At 37.3% G+C, this 19,558-nt stretch overlaps 1 protein-coding gene across 2 annotated transcripts in view; it reads left to right on the top strand.

Annotated features, from left to right (window-relative positions):
* Positions 1 to 18,491, top strand: part of grtp1.L (growth hormone regulated TBC protein 1 L homeolog) — a 57,045-nt gene extending 38,554 nt beyond the window's left edge. For both annotated transcript variants that reach the window (XM_018247164.2, XM_018247165.2), the window contains exons 7-9: positions 1,946 to 2,118; positions 16,251 to 16,436; positions 18,136 to 18,491. In XM_018247164.2, coding sequence (XP_018102653.1) covers positions 1,946 to 2,118; positions 16,251 to 16,436; positions 18,136 to 18,228 — 452 coding nt within the window. In that variant the 3' untranslated portion in view covers positions 18,229 to 18,491. The remainder of the gene's footprint in view (positions 1 to 1,945; positions 2,119 to 16,250; positions 16,437 to 18,135) is intronic.
* Positions 18,492 to 19,558: the final 1,067 nt, after the last annotated feature.

The raw sequence follows: 19,558 nt of genomic DNA on the forward strand, positions 1-19,558 counted from the left end.
GTTTATTGGACACAATTGGCACACATAAATTATTTAGGTTGTGACCGCTGGTTTGTATCCAGTTAACTCTATGCTTCCTGGAAGACTCATTTGCTTTATTTGTGGATATTTTCTCCTCATTCTGCAAATGCTTGATTTTTTTTTTTCCTGATCCCGTTTCTGGTTGCAGTTTATTAGAAAATGTTCATAATTTATAAAAAAAATTTAGGACAAGGTGCAATGGTGCTATTTTATGTCTGCATAGAATTTCATGATTCTCATTGATAAAAAATATGATCAGTAGACCCAAGATAATCCTCTTAATTTTATATCTTCAAATAAATATCCCTTATGCAGAATAAAGGGAAGAGGAGAGTCATATAGGCCACAAAGGCCTGGGCAGTAAGTTGTTGGGGGTGGAAGGTGTTCCTATATTCTACAGGCCACATCTAGCAGAATATACATGTCACTAGGGGTACAGACAGCCCAACATTAGGGGTGTAGGAAATCAGAATCCATCCCTGGTGCCTGGGTAATAAAGACTATTGCCCACATCTGAATCAGGGTTTTTCCAGTTTTGACCATCTGGTGTTTTTTTTAACTGCTAACCATTGTTGTACAGTACCCTACTGGAGGAGTCTGAGAGTTGCAGTTTACAACAATCATGTATATACTGTAAATACCTTCAAAATGTTTACACAATATACAGTATGTGCTTTGTTAGAGGAAAACAATCCCCCCAAAAAAGATACTTGAACAAATCAAATTAAGTGGCATATTTTAACAAACTGGTATATATCTTTAAGTAAATATTGCCCTTTTACATCTCTTGTCTTGAACCACCATTTTGTGATGGTCTGTGTGCTGCCTCAGAGATCACCTGACCAGAAATACTACAACTCTAACTGTAACAGGAAGAAGTGTGGAAGCAAAAGACACAACTCTGTCTGTTAATTGGCTCATGTGACCTAACATGTATGGTTTGTTGGTATGTTTATGTGCACCTTATTTTTTTTAAATGGCAGGTTTCTATTTATGATTACCCAATGGTACATACTATTAAAAAGGTATATTATTATGAAAATGGTTTATTTACATGAAGCAGGGTTTTACATATGAGATGTTTTATGCAGTATATTTTTATAGAGACCTACATTGTTTGAGGGGAATAGTTTTCCTTTAAGTTAGTATTGCCAGGCTAAACAGGCCCTTAAGAATATTTTCTCCTTATGGTCTGAGTTCCGGGTGTTGAGAAGCACAGAAGAGACTATTTGCAAATTTCTTAAGCCAGGTCCTGACTTCATATGCCCATTTTTATGCCCTGTTGTGCCACCTTAGTACAGGTATGGGATCCTTTATCCAGAAACCCGTTATCCAGGAAGCTCTGATGATATAGAAAGGCTGTCTCCCATAGACTTCATTTTATCCAAATAATCAAAATTTTTCAAAATTATTACATTTTTCTCTGTAATAATAAAACCGTAATAATAACAACAGTATAATTAATCCTTATTGAAAGCATAACCAGCCTATTGGGCTTATTTAATGTTTACATGATTTTTTAGTAGTTGGTTAGGGTTAGTTTATTAGGGTTAGGGTAAGGTATGAAGATCCAAATTACAGAAAGATTCATTATCCAGAAAACCCCAGGTCCCGAGCATTCTGGATAATAGGTCGCATGCCTGTACCCTCTGGGGAAGAGATTACCAGAAGGGTCCTCTGACTTTGTAGTGTTGGAAAAAGCATGGGAAGAGATGTTTGTGCTCACATTGATGGTCAGACCATGGCCCCCATAAAATATGTCCTTTGTTCTTCTATATATAAACTTTTTCTGTCTAAGTTCTGGGCTTCACAGAATCATAGGTCGCCATTCAGATGCCATGAGGTAAAGCATAGATGATATTTGTGGTTCAACACCAATGAAGAAAGAATTTGCAAATTTTTATCCTTTCCATTTCTCTTCCAGATTACTACAGCCCTGCAATGACTGGACTGAAAACTGACCAGGAGGTTCTGGGGGATCTAGTGAAAAAGAAGGCTCCGGCAGTGGCACAGCTGATAGAAACACATGGGGTGATGTGGACCTTATTGGTTTCCCGCTGGTTTATTTGCTTGTTCATTGACATCCTTCCTGTAGAGGTAGGTTCTCTCCTCCCTTCTGTTTTAAGGGGGCATTCACCATTACAAAATGTCCTTTTACTTAGGAACCTTTCAATTGGTCTTCGTTTTATTTTATAGTTTTCCTTTCCTCTCCTGCATCTTTCCAGCTTCCAAATGGGGGTCACTGACCCTGGCAGCTTAAAAAAAACCCTATTGCTTTGTTGAATAAATAACCGATATTTACTTGTATAATGCAGTTATGGTGCTATGTCTGTCTTATCTGAGTGATAATTCATTAAAGGACAAGGAAAGTGTATACATAAATCCTGCTTCAGATATAGGCATACCTTTTGTGTATTCAGCCTTGCCTTCCAATCGTCTCTGTGTATAGCCTTTAGTGACATCTGCAGGCTGCTTAGAGAAATAACCGCACAGTACTGTGTAAAAAAATCCCATGATGCATCCGATCTCAAGACAGACAAAGGCAGAGGATTCTGCGCAATGCAATCGTTCAAAGGCAGCGCATGCGCAGTAAAGCTCATATGTGAGCGAGCTAACAAGAGATTGAGGACGTGCAAACTGTGCTTTACAGTGTCGGGCGTGCACGTGATGCGCGTAATGGATTTGGCGCATGCGCATTAGAACAACTGGCGCCATCTTGATTAAAGAAAATGTCGGCGCTGAATATGATTTGCTTCACTTACATACAAGGATGTGGAACAGGAGAACGGAACGTATTTGGCACAAAAAAACTTAGCGATCAGGTACATCATAGGGCGGACTTTACAATCATGGGGGATAAAAAAAAATACTTTCCTTGTCCTTTAATTTAGTTAACCTAACAAAATTTTGGGAAACTGCAAATTTAGAGCATTTCTCTTTTTCTAGTTAAATTTCTGTAACTATTGCACCAGGTTAGTTTGTTAACTCCTTTATTTGGGGGTTAACAAACCTAGAAAGGCATTTTACCATATTGTCCACCTGAATAGTCTTAAGTTTTTTGTTTTTTTTTCTCTGCCTGTGTTTTATCGCCACCTAATGCTTAAACATATTAAATGCTACGGAACCCAATTGTATAAGAATGTTGGAGGGCTGCTGGACACATCTTTTTCACACACTGTTTTGATTCTGTCTCTATATGTTTTGTACTTTCTCCTTTAACTCCAGTGTCTGGGATAGCAAAACCTTTTTTTTTTTTTTTTTTTTTTTTTTTTTTTACATGAATGATTCTGCAGGGAGCTTTGTTAAGACCATTTTGATTTATTAAAATGCAATGTCCTGAGTGAGAACACTCAAACTGTCTCCAGTATGAGAACATTTAGTCAGGAGCGTGGGGTCTTTATGGCTGCTTAGCGGCAAACAAACCGCCGTCCCCATGTGCAATGCCCATGCCAAGTCTCAGCTGGAGGATAGGCAGGAGTTCATGTTCCTGTGCTACAAACAGATATGTTGTCTATGGGACAAATTATATTGATGTGCAAAATACACCCCATCCAACTAAGATAAAAAATCTGTATAACACATAGGGGCAGATTTATCAAAGGTCGAAGTGAAGGTTCGAAGTTAAAAACTTTGAATTTCGAAGTAATTTTTGGATACTTTGACCATCGAATAGTCCAACTTCGATTCGATGTTGAAAAAAACGTTGAAATTCGAAGGTCAAATTTTTTAAGTACTGTCTCTTTAAAACTTCGACTTCAACCATTCGCCACCTAAAAGCTGCTGAATTGCTGTTTTAGCCTATGGGGGGACCTCCTAGAACCTGCATGGAGGCAATTGGGGGAGTTTGGGAGATCGAAAGTCGAAGTTATAAAATCTTCGAATCTAGGTAGCTCTACTTCGAATCGCCCTTTGATAAATATGCCCCATACTGTCAGGTAAGCTGGTGAAGACCATACAGTGGTTATTTTGGCCTGTTTAAAGTTCCACTCATGTGCCTTTTCATCACTTTCCAATGTTTTGGAGACTGGTAACGCTTAAACTGGCTCTTTTAAAGATAAAAGTATGGCATCCCTTTCTCGGAAACCCGTTATCCAGAATGCTCCAAATTACAGGAGGCCATCTCCCATAGACTCCATTTTAATCGAAACCTGATTTCCTTTTTCCCTTTAATAGTAACACAATAATCCTTATTGGAGACACACTATACTATTGGGTTCATTTAGGGGGTTATTTATGAAAGGTCAAATTTTAGGGGGTTATTTACTAAACTCCGAATGCAAAAATCACAAAAAATTTGATTTTTTTTATTTATTATTATTATAAAATCTGACTTTTAAAAAATCATTTTTCAGAATTAATTAAACCCAGAGGATGGAAAAGTCTGAATCTGAAAATCCGGCATCTCAGACCTGTCGAGGTTGCATATAAGTCAATGGGAGAAGTCCCAATGATTTTTTGATGTGCAATACCCAAAAGTTTTGGGGTGAAAATTCCTAAAAATTTTTTTGAAAATCGGATGAAAAAATCGTAAAAAAATTTGATTTTTTTTTTCCCGAAAAGCACATTTTTAATAAATAAGTGTAAAAAACCCGAGCAGATTTGATTGGAGTTTGTAACAGAAAATATTGAGATAAATTCGGACTTTGATAAATAACCCCCTTAGAGTTTGTGAGCTTTTTTTATTAGACCTCGAATGAACTCGCAACTCAAACAGTCTCTAATTTACAAAAAAAACTCAAAAGGGTGAAAATTAAACAAGTTTTTGGCTTAAAAAAATAAACTTGAAGTAATCGAGTTTTTTTTGGTTTTTTTGGTGGTGGTTTTCGCTTGAAAACTCCTAACATCATGAAGGCTACAAACATCTTCAAATGATTTAAAGGGATCATTGACTTCTGCCATTGACTTTGATCTCAACAGGTTTTAACCCTAAAACTTATATTTTTCTAGGTAAAAGTCAACCTGACCTTTGATAAATAACCCCCTTAATGTTTAAATTATTTTTAGTAGACTTCAAGTATGTTGATGCAAATTATGTAAAAATCCGGAAAACCTCAGGCCCCAAGCATTCTGGATAACGGGTCCCATACCTGTAATTTAATACACAAGTGTTAAAGGGGTGGTTGACCTTCAAACAACTAGTTGTTTTCGGATAGATCACCAGAAATAACTTATTTTTCCAATGACTTTCTATTTTCCATGTGTGACGTTTTTCTAATATTGAAATTAAAGTTGAATGTTTCACCTTATAAAGCAGCTCTTGGAGGGGGGGTCGCCAACCCTGTAAACTGTTCTAAATGGATACATTTAGTTGATACATTTCTTATCTTTGTCCCTGCTGAGCAGAATCTCTGAGTTCAATTACAGGCAGCTGTTAGACTTGATACAATAGTTGCTAATACTCCAGAGATGCTGCTGAGAAATGTATCTACTAAATGTTGCAAAATTGTAACAGTTCAGAATCTGCACCTGAATTACTGAGCTGTCAGACTCAAACACCAGAGACAGGAACGTTCAACTTTAAACTTAGATTTTAGAAAAACCGTAGAAAATAAATGATGGAAAGTAATTGAAAAAAGTATTTTTCTGGGGAACAATCTAAATACAACTGAATTGAAAAAAAGAGTTTGGAAGGTGAACAACCCCTTTAACTTCTCTAATTTTGTAGAGTTGTTATACGCCTTTTCAGTAGTGCAGCCATTTACTCAAATATCCTGGATTTTGCAGTACACAGGCACAGGGTCCTTAACATGTATGTGGCCAAAATATAGAAAATGGAGGGCTGAAATGGTGGAGGGTTGAAGGGTTTTTCCACTTTGCAGGGGATTTTATGATATACTTTATATATCATACTTGATCAAATCTATTAGTAAAACTTGCTGTCCCGTATTTAGTACCACAAACACATTACAAATCTTGCTGGGTTAATTGTGCCTTAAAGAGTTAATGACACCAGAAATTAAACATCATAACAGGGTATTTCATGCTTTTTATCATTTTGCCATAAAAGTATTTGCTGAAATCTTTACATTACATATCCATTCCCCACGTTCCTGTACAAGAAGAAGAATATTCCAACATAAGCCTTCTCTTTTAGAACTTGTTGAGTTGGGACATCTGATATTAACTTTATATGACTTGGACTTCTGTCCATATAGACATGGATTGGCCCTCCACCTACCCCGTCAATACCTACCATTATTTGATGGTCAGTCAGGCATATGATCAAATTCTCTAAATGCCTCTTGCAGCTCTGATGGGACCTTTACAGCAGGTGTTGTCAATGCTGGAGCTTGGCATTCAGGGTTGTTGAAGCTCTCCAGATGGTCTTGGTTGTTGAACACATATGGAGGCTTTGTTTTTCTATGTAATAGTTGTTCCCAGTCAATATCCTAAAAGACAGGTGATATTTCACAATGAGTATCTGTTCCACAAAACTAAAATTGCTGGAACCAGAAATTATAAAGCACAAGGAGCCTACAGAAAAAAGATGTTGAATAAAACATTAAAGTGTTATCAGTATTGAATAATGCATTTCTATCAGTAAATTAAAATGAGTAGAATGGAAACCTACTCTGAAGAAGGGGTGCACTTTGATCACTTCAGCACCAGCCTCACCAGATCCGAGGCGATAATCTGGATCTTTTTCCAAGAGCTACAAAAAACAAAACAACAGAGATCAGGCCCGGATTTGTGGGAAGGCCACCTAGGCCCGGGCCTAGGGTGGCAGGATTTTAGGGTGGCGGCATGCTGCCCAACCACACCCACATTGGTTAAAAAAACTGGGGATGCGCAGGAGATACGATCTCCATGAAAATTTGCATGAATAAAGGGTAGGGGACAGGGAGGACAAACTGCAGTGGGCCTAGGGGCGCCCGCTATGTAAATCCGGCCCTGACATAGATTAAGTTATATATTTCAGTGACACTCCATTATGGTTAACATCCCCCTATATTTGTGGGTAATTGCTGCTTCTGATGTTCACAGCCTGTCTCTGGGGTAATACGCATTTCAATATTCAGTTAAAAGCTAAAACTACCACTAAAGGGCACTAAAAGACAGTGATATTGTGTAAATGATAACTATATTATTATGTGTATTCCCTTAGCATAACAGGTTGATAAAGTCACATGACACTGATGTGCTAGGGCCAACTTACTTCATATATTAATTTACAGACATCTCATTCTGATCTTCATTGCTGAATGATAACTGAAAAAGAAAATCATGACTTCTTTAGTAAAACAACATTTCTGAAACACCTGTCACAATATCCATTTAGCAGCCTCTGTATCTGAGCTATACATCTGTCATGGTATCTCCTTATATCTGACAATGGGAAGCCAAATACTATAATATTCACACTATGTATTATTACTAATAATAGGAGGAAGTTATGCTTGTAAACATGGAGATTACAATATATATTACACTTATATATGACAAATTATTACACTATGTTTAGTCTCGCTATGAAATGACAGGGGGGAAGGATTTACCAATGTAGGCTGAAAATAAAGAAATTGTCTTTACCTCATACATGAGCATAGCGTATATACTGATTCCAAGGGCCCACCAGTCGGCTGCCATGCCATATCCAATATCCATAAACATTTCCGGGGCCATGTAAGTTTTTGTGCCGCACATGGCGTTTGTGCGGTCTGTGTATCCAGATCCTTAAACACAAGAAACACTGTAAGAAAACTGCAGATCTGGGGACCCGAACGTAATGTAATTTAATGTAATTTTACAAAAAGAGAAATATGAGAAGTTACAATGCGTTGCACCATCCATATATACCCATATTCACCTTTAATATCAATAAGAAACACATGATGAAATTCAACTAATTTATTGCAATTGAAACACTATGAACTGTGTGATAATCACCAATCAACTTTGTATATGCACAATATACTAATTATTTCTTTATCATGGCATATGGATGGTGCGACGCATTGTAACTCTGCTCATATTTCTCTTTGTGTAAAATTTCTCTAATGGAGTTGTCTGCACATCCATTTTCAGTTGATATATAGAACTCCTTTATATCTGGCAGTGATGGTCTGTTAGGAGGTGCGGATAAATAGCATTGTATAATTTTGTAATGTAAGCTGCTTGCTTACAAACTACACACTTGCATATTTTTATGCCAGTTACATATTATATTTATAAAAAAATAGCACTATTGTTTGATCCTGATAACAATATGAGTATATTAGAGAAGCCTACAAAAAGATTTTCTCTTTAACCTGGTCAGTGTACATACCCATCTACTGGCTCCCACACACCTTTACCCATAGTGACAAGTTATATCCTAGGCTGGAACATATCCTCAGAAAATCTCCAAGTTGAGAGTATTGACACATAAAAATGCTATACCTGGGCAGTAATGGCCAACCAGTAGCCTTCCATATGCTGCCAGTCCACATAAGAATCACAGCCCTTATTTGGCATCCCAAGGAAGTAGGCCAGTTAAAAGCAAATTTTAGACCAATAAACCCTGAAATTATGCTATCTATGGTCCAGAACAACACTTACTGTCTTTGCTGAGGCCAAAATCGATGATTTTAAGATATCCGCCTTGATCCAACATCAATTTCTCAAGTTTAGATCTCTGAATTAAAACAAAGTAAATAGTTTAGTAGAAATACAGACTGTATACAATCCTTAGTCTTTAGCAGCAAGTGCGGTGGAATAAAGATGATTTATTGATATTAGTACTTACCTATGGATAATGCCCATCTTGTGTAATGCCTCCAGGCCAAGCACTATACATGCGGTGTAAAACCTGAATAGAGAAAAAATAAAAATCAGTATGTCATTTTTTCTTGATATAGAAACTATGTGTGAGAAACTAGGTGAACAGATTGAGAAGGAAGGCCTGTGTCATAGCCATATCTTTGGTTATGATAAATTACATTTTAATGATATATGCTGAAAAGAATGAAAGAATGAATAGAATGAAAAGGTTACGTTTTGTTCATGTTCATATAGTCCTGACTTTTCTGTGGCATACAATTAGCAGAAGGTATTGGCTAGTTATGAATAATATCCTCTAATGAAAAGGGAAATGAGGAGAATAGCCTTTACATAAGGTGTATATCAGGCAATACTAATATTTTTCTATAAATAAGCAACTGAGCCAAAACAAGAGACTATAATACAAATCAGATACCTGTTAGATGGCCTTCTATGCACTCTATAGACATCACTGGTGGTTCATATGCATTTGCTTTTACACAAATGCTCACCAGTGGCTCCGAAATATCCATTATACCAGGGACCTCCACCGTGACATCCTGAAGAAATAAAACACAGTCTGTGAGATGAGAGCAGCTCATTATACAGAAAGACATGCCATTAAAATATGAACTATTGAAAAGTTTTAATTAAATAATTCTGCTCAAACCTTTTTAAAGGGTTTAAGGCCTACCTGGCTGTTGTTGGCGTTTACTTGCTCCTCATAGATGTTGGATATTTCAGGCTGGCAGGTGTTAGGGTCTGATTCCTCTGTTATCTTCTATTTAGGACAAAGAAAATGTATTTTTAGATTAACTGAACCCTTGATTTTAAAGAAGAACTGCAACACTCAAACTTCTATGTTTGTGTCCACAAGTAAGGGAAGAAAGTGGAGTTGTGGTGCAGGGTGAATGATTGTTATGTTTGACTGGGTCCTTTTTTTAAAAAACACAATTTCTCTGATTGAAGGGGTATGTACAGTGAAACTTGTCTGGATCTTTCTTTTGGTTATTTTCTGCTTACCTGGCAGTGGCTGCCATCAGCTATCTGCTCCTGCTCCATATGTTTTTCCTCCTGGTTAAGACAGCAAAAAAACATTTTTTTTTATAGCTCGAAGTGTATATTGCACTGTAACACAATGCATAAAAAATAAAGTATGTTTGGATTCATTTCTGTCCATTTCTACTTACCTGAGGGAGGTTTTCTTCTGGTCCTGGTTTTGGGAAAGAAAGAGCATTATTAGAAATACAATTCACATAAATATAAAATATAATTACAATACTAATTAAGTGCTCAGTGTCAAGGAGACAAAAGGATGAAGGACCCTACCCCGTAGGGCTTACAGTCTAAGTGTGATAATGTCATTGCCTGTGTTTTTATTTTGAATGTGGGATTTTTATCTTACAAGTCTAGCTCAGTGTGAAAATATTGCTTTCACCTGATCCATAGGGCACAAGTCCACTGCATGTATTTATATGCATTTCAGGATATAATAAATTAATATAAAGGTTTAATTAGATATTTCTGTTCATACCTCATTGAAGGCTTCGAGGTTCTCATAGTTGATCTGAGCATTGCTCATTTTCAGCGTCTTCAGGCTGGCGGGTGTTATCACCAGATTCCTGCGCTGTTTCCTTTTAGTGGAGAGAAAATGTATAATGAACCCACTTGATTAAAGAAGAACTGCAACATCCAAACTCCTCTGCTTGAGGCCATAAGCAAATTGCACTTGCAGGCAATTCAGAACGGGAGGTGGGACAGGCTTGCCAGTGCCAAAGTTGGTGGTGCCAGGGTGAATCTGGGTTTAATATTCCCTTAAAATATATTTTTATATTGCGACCATATAATTTCTTCTTACCTGACAGATATCAATATCTGGGGTTTTTGGAGTCTCCTCCAGAAATAAAAACATTTCTATTAGAAATCAATAGATTAGAGCCACGCATCTCTGGGATGTATTGGGGGGGGAGCAAGCAGATAACTATTATAGTTCCAAATGTGGGTGCAAATCTTAATATGACATATTTGGTGTTCATTGGTTATAGTTAACTGTTCTTTAAACAGCATAGTAAATGGTAAAGTCTTCTGTTTCCATTAATAGTAACCATTTTGCCCAATCAACTATGCCGAGGTCAGCCCCATGGCTTTATACCACTTCTTTTCTGATTTCTTGCAGAGTATCACCAGGTTATCCTGGTTAATAGCAATGATATAAGAGACTGTTAGGTCAGTACTCATCTCTAGGAATATTGTGATGTTCCAATGGGGAGCACTGAGCTAACAGCTCTCATGTCAAAATGTGGTTACAAACTTTTGGAGATTTTTGGAACTTGGCTGGGGGGGGGGCAGACCCGGGAATCTAATCATTAAAAAGGAACTTTGGTAATGATACTAATAATATTAAGTAAGTACAACATTTAAAGGAAGTTAACAAATAAGGTCTGTTTGATAGCAACTCTATTACTTACCAGGCAGATGGTAATCTCATGGCGTTCCTCAATGGGTTTCTCCTGGTTGAGTGAAAAAATGGTGGTGTTACTTCATGCAATTAAAGGCCCATCAATTATTCTTAGTTATAACTAAAAGAGTGTGGCTTGTTTTGAAAAAATATGCTTTTGATTAGATATAACTAATATGAGTAATTATGATATAATAATAATGACTAAATAAATGAATGGTCAGTATAGTGATTTATTCTGATAATGCAAAATCAAGATATTTTTCTTTTGGCAGGAGAGAATGAGTTTTCATCAACAAAGAAAACAGTTTTAACAATAAAGTAAATGCCATTATGAAATGTTCCATCTATGGAAATGGTAATGAATAATTATGTAGCTGAATGTCACTTTTAAATGACATTAAGGGGTAGATTTATCAAAATGGGAGTTAGAGTTTATTAAATAAAAACTCACCCACATTCTATTCATTCCTATGGGGTTTTTAGAACCGTATTTATCAAATGGTGAGGTTTAACTTTTACCTATTGATGAATACAATTCTAAAAATCCCATAGGACTGAATAGAATGTGGGTGAGTTTGTATTTATTAAACTCTAAACTCACATTTTGAGAAATTTGACCCTTATGGGGCTATTGACTAAACTCCGAATGCAAAAATCACGAGAGATTTTAAAAAATTACAAATTTTTCGGAATTTATTAAACCCCGAGGATGGAAATATCTGAATCTGAAAATCCGGCATCTCAGACCTGTCGTAGTTGCATATAAGTCAATGGGAGAAGTCCCAATGATTTTTTGATGTGCGCTGGGTTTCGTGCAATACCGTAAAGTTTTCGGATTTTTCGGGTCAAAATAGTTGCACGTATAAAGATTGTCGCTCGTGTCAAAATTGACACGTGTCACAATTATTTTGACACCCATTGACTTCAATGCGTTTCGTTAATTTTTCGCTGTTTTGTGAATTTTGCAGTAAATTTGTGAATTTTTTTTTTTTTTGGCGAAGCGAAATGGCACAGATTCGCCAAACCCTATTCAGTAGCCATTCTCAATATAGGGAATGATGCCATCATAACGTGTATTATTTGTATAAGAAATGGTGCAATTAATATATTACAAAGAGTGCCCCATTATTATATAGAATGTATATGCGTATAGGGAACGCAGTGTTGGCTTGTTCCTGACATTCACTGAGTTTGCAGCAATCTTTGCTCATTGCAAAACAGTCCTGTGGTTTTTTAGTATTTAAATGTATTTTATTCAACTGGGGCAGCATAGCGCATCTTGACACTACTGGATATCAGTGCAGAAGGCTTTTTGGCCTTAGATTTAATCATGTTAATATATTCATGTTATGTATTTAGCAAATAAAAGTCTGGGAAATTTTGCAAGCAGTAAATTATAACTGGATTAAGATTTTTAAAGTGGACAGCTGGTACATCATCACATACAATAGTTATTTATTAGAAACTTGTCAGTTGATCTTTGTAAAGTACATTAATGGGGGCCCATTTATTAATCCTGGTCAAGTTTTTTTAAGGGGAAAACTTGAATTTTTTATGGAAAAATAAAAACTCAAAATTTTCTGAGATTTATTATACCCGAAATCTGCTAAAAATCCAAATATACTTTATTTCAAACCTGTCGAGGTATGTAGAAGTCAATGGCGGATGTTACTGAAGTTGTTTCTTGACATCTTTACCTATGCTGGATCTGAGAAAGTCAGGATTTTCATCTGATAATAGTTATGTATTCACTGAAGACATCACAATAACAACACGGCAATCAGATGGCACTCACTCGGCAAACTGTGCTTACAATTTGTGCTTTATTCAGATCTCCACACAAACTTTCGGAGGCTCTACCCCATTTCTCAAGTGCATTTCAAGTGAAAGGGGGTAGAGCCTCTGAGCCTCTGGGTGAGTGCCATCTGATTGCCGTGTTGTTATTGTGATGTATATGGAATTGAGGAGCAGCGTAGTTACCAGATAGAGCACCACTAGGATATCCACGGAATTTGGATTTGTATTAACGGAGATTCACTGAAGACATGCTGCTGTTGTCTGTACCTCCTAAACTCCCCAATAACGCTTCCCCCTGCCATTTGGAGTATATGGCCACCCTCCATGCAATCCAGCTTCCCTGCAGTGTCTCCTGCCAGACTACAGACCCCAGGTAAGTCTTACAGACCTTAACACACACTTATTTACACACTTACACACTTACACAATTTGACAAGTGTCTGCATCAACACATTTTTTTTTTGTAATTTATATTTTATTGATGTTTTACAAATGACAGAAATTGGTAGGCAAAACATAAGGAGACAAAATAATATGAACTCATTTGGGAGATGCAGGTTTTCCAAATGAGTTGTATTTTCATAAAATAGCATAACATTTATTTATATGAAAAAAAAAAAATATGTAATGATTTCATTTTTTATATATATTGGGACAAAAAGAATACAAAATGTTAAAGAATCTTCTAGTAGTAAGAGCAAGTTAAGCACCAATTTTGCTATTGTCTATTGTAGAAGAACATTTCACTTTTTAAAGGGGCTTATGGAGACACACCTTAAAGGAGAATGAAAAATGCACATTTTCCAAAAGATTTGTTTATTTAACGGCTATAATAATTTTAACTAAAAATGTAACCGGAAAGCAGTACAGTGTCATTGAAATTCTGAATCTCAGCAATATCACGGCTGCCATTCATTAGGTTGCATCTTCCTAAAGTCCACAAGCAGGTTGTGCAAGCTCATCGCCCAGGACAAGTCAAAATGACATGTCAACAGAAGTGCACTAATGTCACCCAAGCAAAAAGGAGATGGATGAAAGAACAAATGTATTTTTTTTAGCTGTATTATTGGTGCAGCCATCTCAGTGCATTGTACCTGATCCTGAGCTTTGAGAAGGAGCCAGCACTTCAGGATGGAACCGCTTTGAGATGGCTATTGTTACTCCCCTTTCCATTGTATTACATCACAACATGCAGTGCTAACCAGATAGTAGCTATCCAACACCTCTATTGAAAGATTTGTTTGCATTGCTAAAATGAGAATAGCACCCAAGCAGGAAAAAAAGAGGAGCAACGAGCAGGAGATTCCCATCTGAGCATCCTAAGGGGATGGAGTCACACTGCGTGTTAAAGTGCTTGACTCGGCTGAAGACTGATAGTACAGTATCCTAAGAGCCTGGGATGCGAGTATTGTCATTATCCATAGCAAAGAGAAGATTACACAGACTGTGTGTCTGGGACTGAGTAAAGAACTTTATTTCTTTAGTTAGAGAGTGAGTTTGCGCTGGTCTTAGTTAGTTAGTGAGGCCCCATGGGCACTTGTCAGGAGTATTGTATGTATTAGTTTGCCCTTTGCTTACTCTTATTTTCAATAAACAGTTATTCAGTTTACCAAATACCGTGTGTGCATTATTACTGTGTCCTAGTGGGGCCACCTGTAGGTGCATTCCCAGATCCCACTAGGTGGAGGCACTGCACTAATAAGTACCAGGTACCCAGTCTCTCCCAATACCACTGTGGAGTGGTTCAGGTTTGCACCACAAGTGGAGTGTAACTCTTGACACCAAGGGATGTTGGAAGGGTTACATGTGGAATTGATGAAATGGTCCATAAAAGTTATTTGCACACAGAGGAATGAATCAGATATAATGGGATGTATAACCAAAACACAGCGTTGCCTAATTAAAGAAAATGTAATTCTCATAGGCGGAGGGTGATTTTTTTTGTTTGGGTAGGCTAATGTCACATCAACAGTTTCTTCACCTGTGATTTCCCAGCTGATTCCGTCCCATACTATAAGCATTGGCAAAAGTTGTAATTCACCTGTCTGAGCACACAGGGTGGATTTTTGTCTAAAAACTACAATCTGAGATCTGCCCCATACATGGTCTGACTTACCGATGGGCCCACAGGCTGCATGGTTAAGTACTAAGTCATTTTTCACTTGACTTGGACTAAGCCATTGTCAATGGATATTGGTGTCTCCTTACTTAAAGGCTTTGTTCATCTTCCAAACATTTTTGTTGAGTTATTTTCAGATTGTTCACCATAAGCAAAAGACTTTTTCAATTGCTAAAAATTATAAATATTTATTTGTTGTTATTATAAGTAATCATCAAGTTGATCAAACATGCCTATTGAATTCAATGCCTTTGGATTGATATCTTAAAGGGATTGTTCACATTTTAACACACATTTCCAGATGAGTTGTTTTCAGATTGTTCTCCAGAAATACTTTTTTCAATTGCTTTTCTTTTTTTTTATTTTTTACAGTTTTATCACAATCTTAGTTTAAAGTTGAATGTGTTTGAGTCTGGCAGCTCAGTAATTCAGGTGCAGACTCTAAACTGTTACAATTTTGCAACATTGAGTTGATACATTTCTCAGCAGCATCTCTGGAGTATTAGCAACTATTGTATCAATTCTAACATCTGTCTGTAATGAAAACCAGAGATTCTGCTCAGCAGGGACAAAGATAAGAAATGTATCAATTAAATGTATCAATTAAGAACAGTTTACAGGGTCGGCGACTCCCCTCCCAGAGCTGCTTTATAAGGTGAAAATTTGATTTACACTTCAATATTAGAAGAACGGTCACACATAGAAAATAGAAAGTAAGTGGAAAAAGTCTTTATTTCTGGTGAACTGTCTGAAACCAGCTGAAATAAAAATAGTGGTGAAAGGTGAACAACCCCTTTAAGCTACTCCACTAACTATAATAGCCCAATTGTTAGAGAGCTAGAAATGAAATATACATAATTTAGCTGGTTTCATTCATAGATTTCATTCTAGTTTCCCATCATAGTGCCAGAAATGATATTAAACTCCTCCCACCGCCTCTGTGCAGCTTGTACTCTCAGCCAATCATTGTTAGATGGAAAGGTGAAAAGTATACAGTACATGTATATTGGTTTTTCTACTGTTTTTTTTTTTGCCAGTGGAAATAGATGCAAGCCAGATGTCTAGCAACTCCTTTTTCTGTTGTGTACCTGAAAAGATCATTTCTTTTTGCAGACAGTTTTAAGAATTTGGGACAGTTTGTTCTTCGAAGGATCAAAAGTTCTCTTCCGTGTGGCCTTAACACTAATCAAGCAATATCAAGCTTTCATATTGGAAGCAAGAAACTTTCCCGATATCTGCGATAAATTTAAAGAGATCACAAAGGGCGCGTTTGTTACGGACTGTCATTATTTTATGCAGGTAGGATATGTTGGATTAATATGCTTCATCTGCTTCAACTTTTCCATCTGTTTGTCAGAGTTCTCCCCACGTTCTGTTGCTTTATTGTAGCATGAATGAACAGTAGATGCTGCTGTTGTTATGAGATGCAACACTTCTTCTCCTCCTTCCTTCTTACTATCAACCAGTCAGCAATGATATTCCATATACTATGTTAGTTTCAGAGGTAATACCTGAATTTAAAGGAAAACTATACACCAGAAAAAAAAATCTAGGTCTGTATTAAAATATAATGCATAAAACAGCGCACATGTAAAACCATTTTCATAATATTAATTTTTAGTAATATGTACCACTGGGTAAAATAGAAAAAAATGCAATTTAATTTTAAATACTAAGGGCCACATATTCCCTGTGCGCCTACACAAAAACAAGGGCACACATACATGTTAGATCACGTGAGCCAATGGATGGACAGAGTTCTGTCTTTTGCTCCTGTACTACCTTCTACTACAGTTAGTATTTCTGCTCAGCTATCTCTGAGGCAGCACACAGACCATCATAAAATCGGGCATAAAAGAGCAATATTTACTTAAATATTCCAGTTCTTTAAGATTTTTTAATATGCCATTTAATATGATATACAGTAAGCTATCTGCTGTTTAAGTATTTATTCTGGGGGTATAGTTTTCCTTTAACATTAGTGCTGAGCCATAATATATATATATATATATATATATATATATATATACCAGGTTGTAGACTTGCAGGGAGAGGGAAAAGCCCATATTATTCAGTTTATGGTTTTGGGTCAAGCCTCATGATTACAGACAACGCATTTATTTTGCATTAAATCTGCCCTTTTCTATGGATCTTTCCTGTATATCACCTTTACTTCTCCTTTAAAGGAGAAACAAACCCCTTATTTAAAAAAAAAAACCCTACCCCACCCCATTTAGACCCCCTCCCTCCAGCCTAGCTGCTACCCCGGGCAAATGCCCCTAACATTTTACTTACACCTCGGTGAAGATTCAGGGTTCGGAGTTCACGGCAACCATCTTTTGGGTTTTTGGTAATCGGAGAATGAGACTGGTGGAGTGGCGCATGCACAGTTGGAGCAATTTCCTGGTTTGTGACAACTGTGCATGCGCCGAAATGGACGGAATCGGTGGAAGATGGCTGCCGTGAACTCTGAGCCATGAATTTGCACTGGGGTGTAAGTAAAAAGTTAGGGGCATTTGCCCGGGGGGGGGCAGTTAGACTGGGGTGAGGAGGGAGTGGGGGGTCTATGTGGGGTAGGGTTTTATAATAAGGGGTTTGTTTCTCCTTTAACAGTTCAAAGGCACATGGTTTCCCTATACCTCCACCCCTTTCCTTAGTATCTTCCGCCAGCAGAAGTTGAGGTCATTATAGAGAAAGTGATTATACATGGAAATTGACACCTTCTATATGTACGGTACTGAAGGGCATAAAGTTAGCCCGGGTGCAGTAAGCCCTAACAACCAGTTAGATGATTGCCATTAAAGGGTGACCAGTAAATACTAACTTGTGTGTGATTGCTGTAGGTGAGTAGGGTTGTAGCATAGTTTACATCTTTTATTACTCAGGCCACTCCTCTCCATCTGATCACTATCTCCCCCTTGTCCCACACTAACTCTGCAGAGCACAGGGGACATTAGAAAGTGTATGTACAATACAGTATATTTTACTCTCTTTGCAGAAAATCTTTGCAGAACCCGGCAGCTTATCTAAAAGCACCATTGACAAGCTGAGAGAGAAGCAGAGACTCAGGCTGGCCAATGAGGAGAGGTGAATCCACTATAGAGCGAATCAGAACACATTCCTTCCATGCAGCCATTGCACAGCAAGCATAGGCCACACCCAGCAGTAAGTGCTCAACACAAGACTAATAACTGTTATTAACACCAATCTACCTGCCCTTAAGTGCTTCAAACACTTTGTACTGTTATTTCAATTTCAAATGTCTGAATCTGACCAAATGGAATACGTGAGATTCGTTTTTGTACATATACAGAACCCTGCAACTCGAGCGGAATAAAATATTTATTTCCAAAATGTTTGTTTGAAATGCAGTGTCTTTAAACAGTGTCTGTGTAAATGGTACATAATACAAATTAGCACAGAAAAAGTGTGTGTGTATATATATATATATATATATATATATATATATATACATACAGTGAGAGTATATATACAGTCATATGAAAAAGTTTGGGAATCCCTCTCAGCCTGCATAATAATTTACTCCACTGGGTGTTTTCTGAACAGATTTTAGTGAAGCAGTATTCAGTTGTGTGAAATTAAATCAAATGTGAAAAACTGACTGTGCAAAAATTTGGGTACCCTGGTAATTTTGCTAATTTGACTGCATGTAACTGCTCAATTCTGACTACTGGCAACACCAAATTGGTTGGATTAGCTCGTTAAGCCTTGAACTTTAAAGGCAGGTGTGTCCAATCACGAGAAAAGGTATTTAAGCCAATTGCAAGTTGTGCTTCTGTTTGACTCATCTGAAGAGTGACAACATGGGATCCTCAAAATAACTCTCAAAATATCAGAAAACAAAGATTGTTCAGTATCATGGTTTAGGGGAAGGCTACAAAAAGCTATCTCAGAGGTTTAAACTGTCCGTTTCAACTGTAAGGAATGTAATCAGAAAATGGAAGGCCACAGGCACAGTTGGTGTAAAACCCAGGTCTGGCAGGCAAAAAAAAATACAGGAGCAGCACATGCTGAGGATTGTGAGAATGGTTACAGACAACCCAAAGATCACCTCCAAAGACCTGCAAGAACATCTTGCTGCAGATGGTGTATCTGTACATTGTTCTACAATTCAGCACAATTTGCACAAAGATCATCTGTATGGCAGGGTGATGAGAAAGAAGCCCTTTCTGCACTCACGCCACAAACAGAGTCGCTTGTTGTATGCAAAAGCTCATTTAGATGAGCCACAGTCATTTTGGAACAAAGTGCTTTGAACTGATGAGACAAATTTAATTATCTGGTCATAAAAAAGCACTTTGCATGGTGGAAGAACACCGCATTCCAAGAAAAACACCTGCTACCTACTGTCAAATTTGGTGGAGGTTCCATCATGCTGTGGGGCTGTGTGGCTAGTTCAG

The sequence above is a fragment of the Xenopus laevis genome, chromosome 2L (assembly GCF_017654675.1).
Source record: "Xenopus laevis strain J_2021 chromosome 2L, Xenopus_laevis_v10.1, whole genome shotgun sequence".
Taxonomy (NCBI): Eukaryota; Metazoa; Chordata; class Amphibia; order Anura; family Pipidae; genus Xenopus; species Xenopus laevis.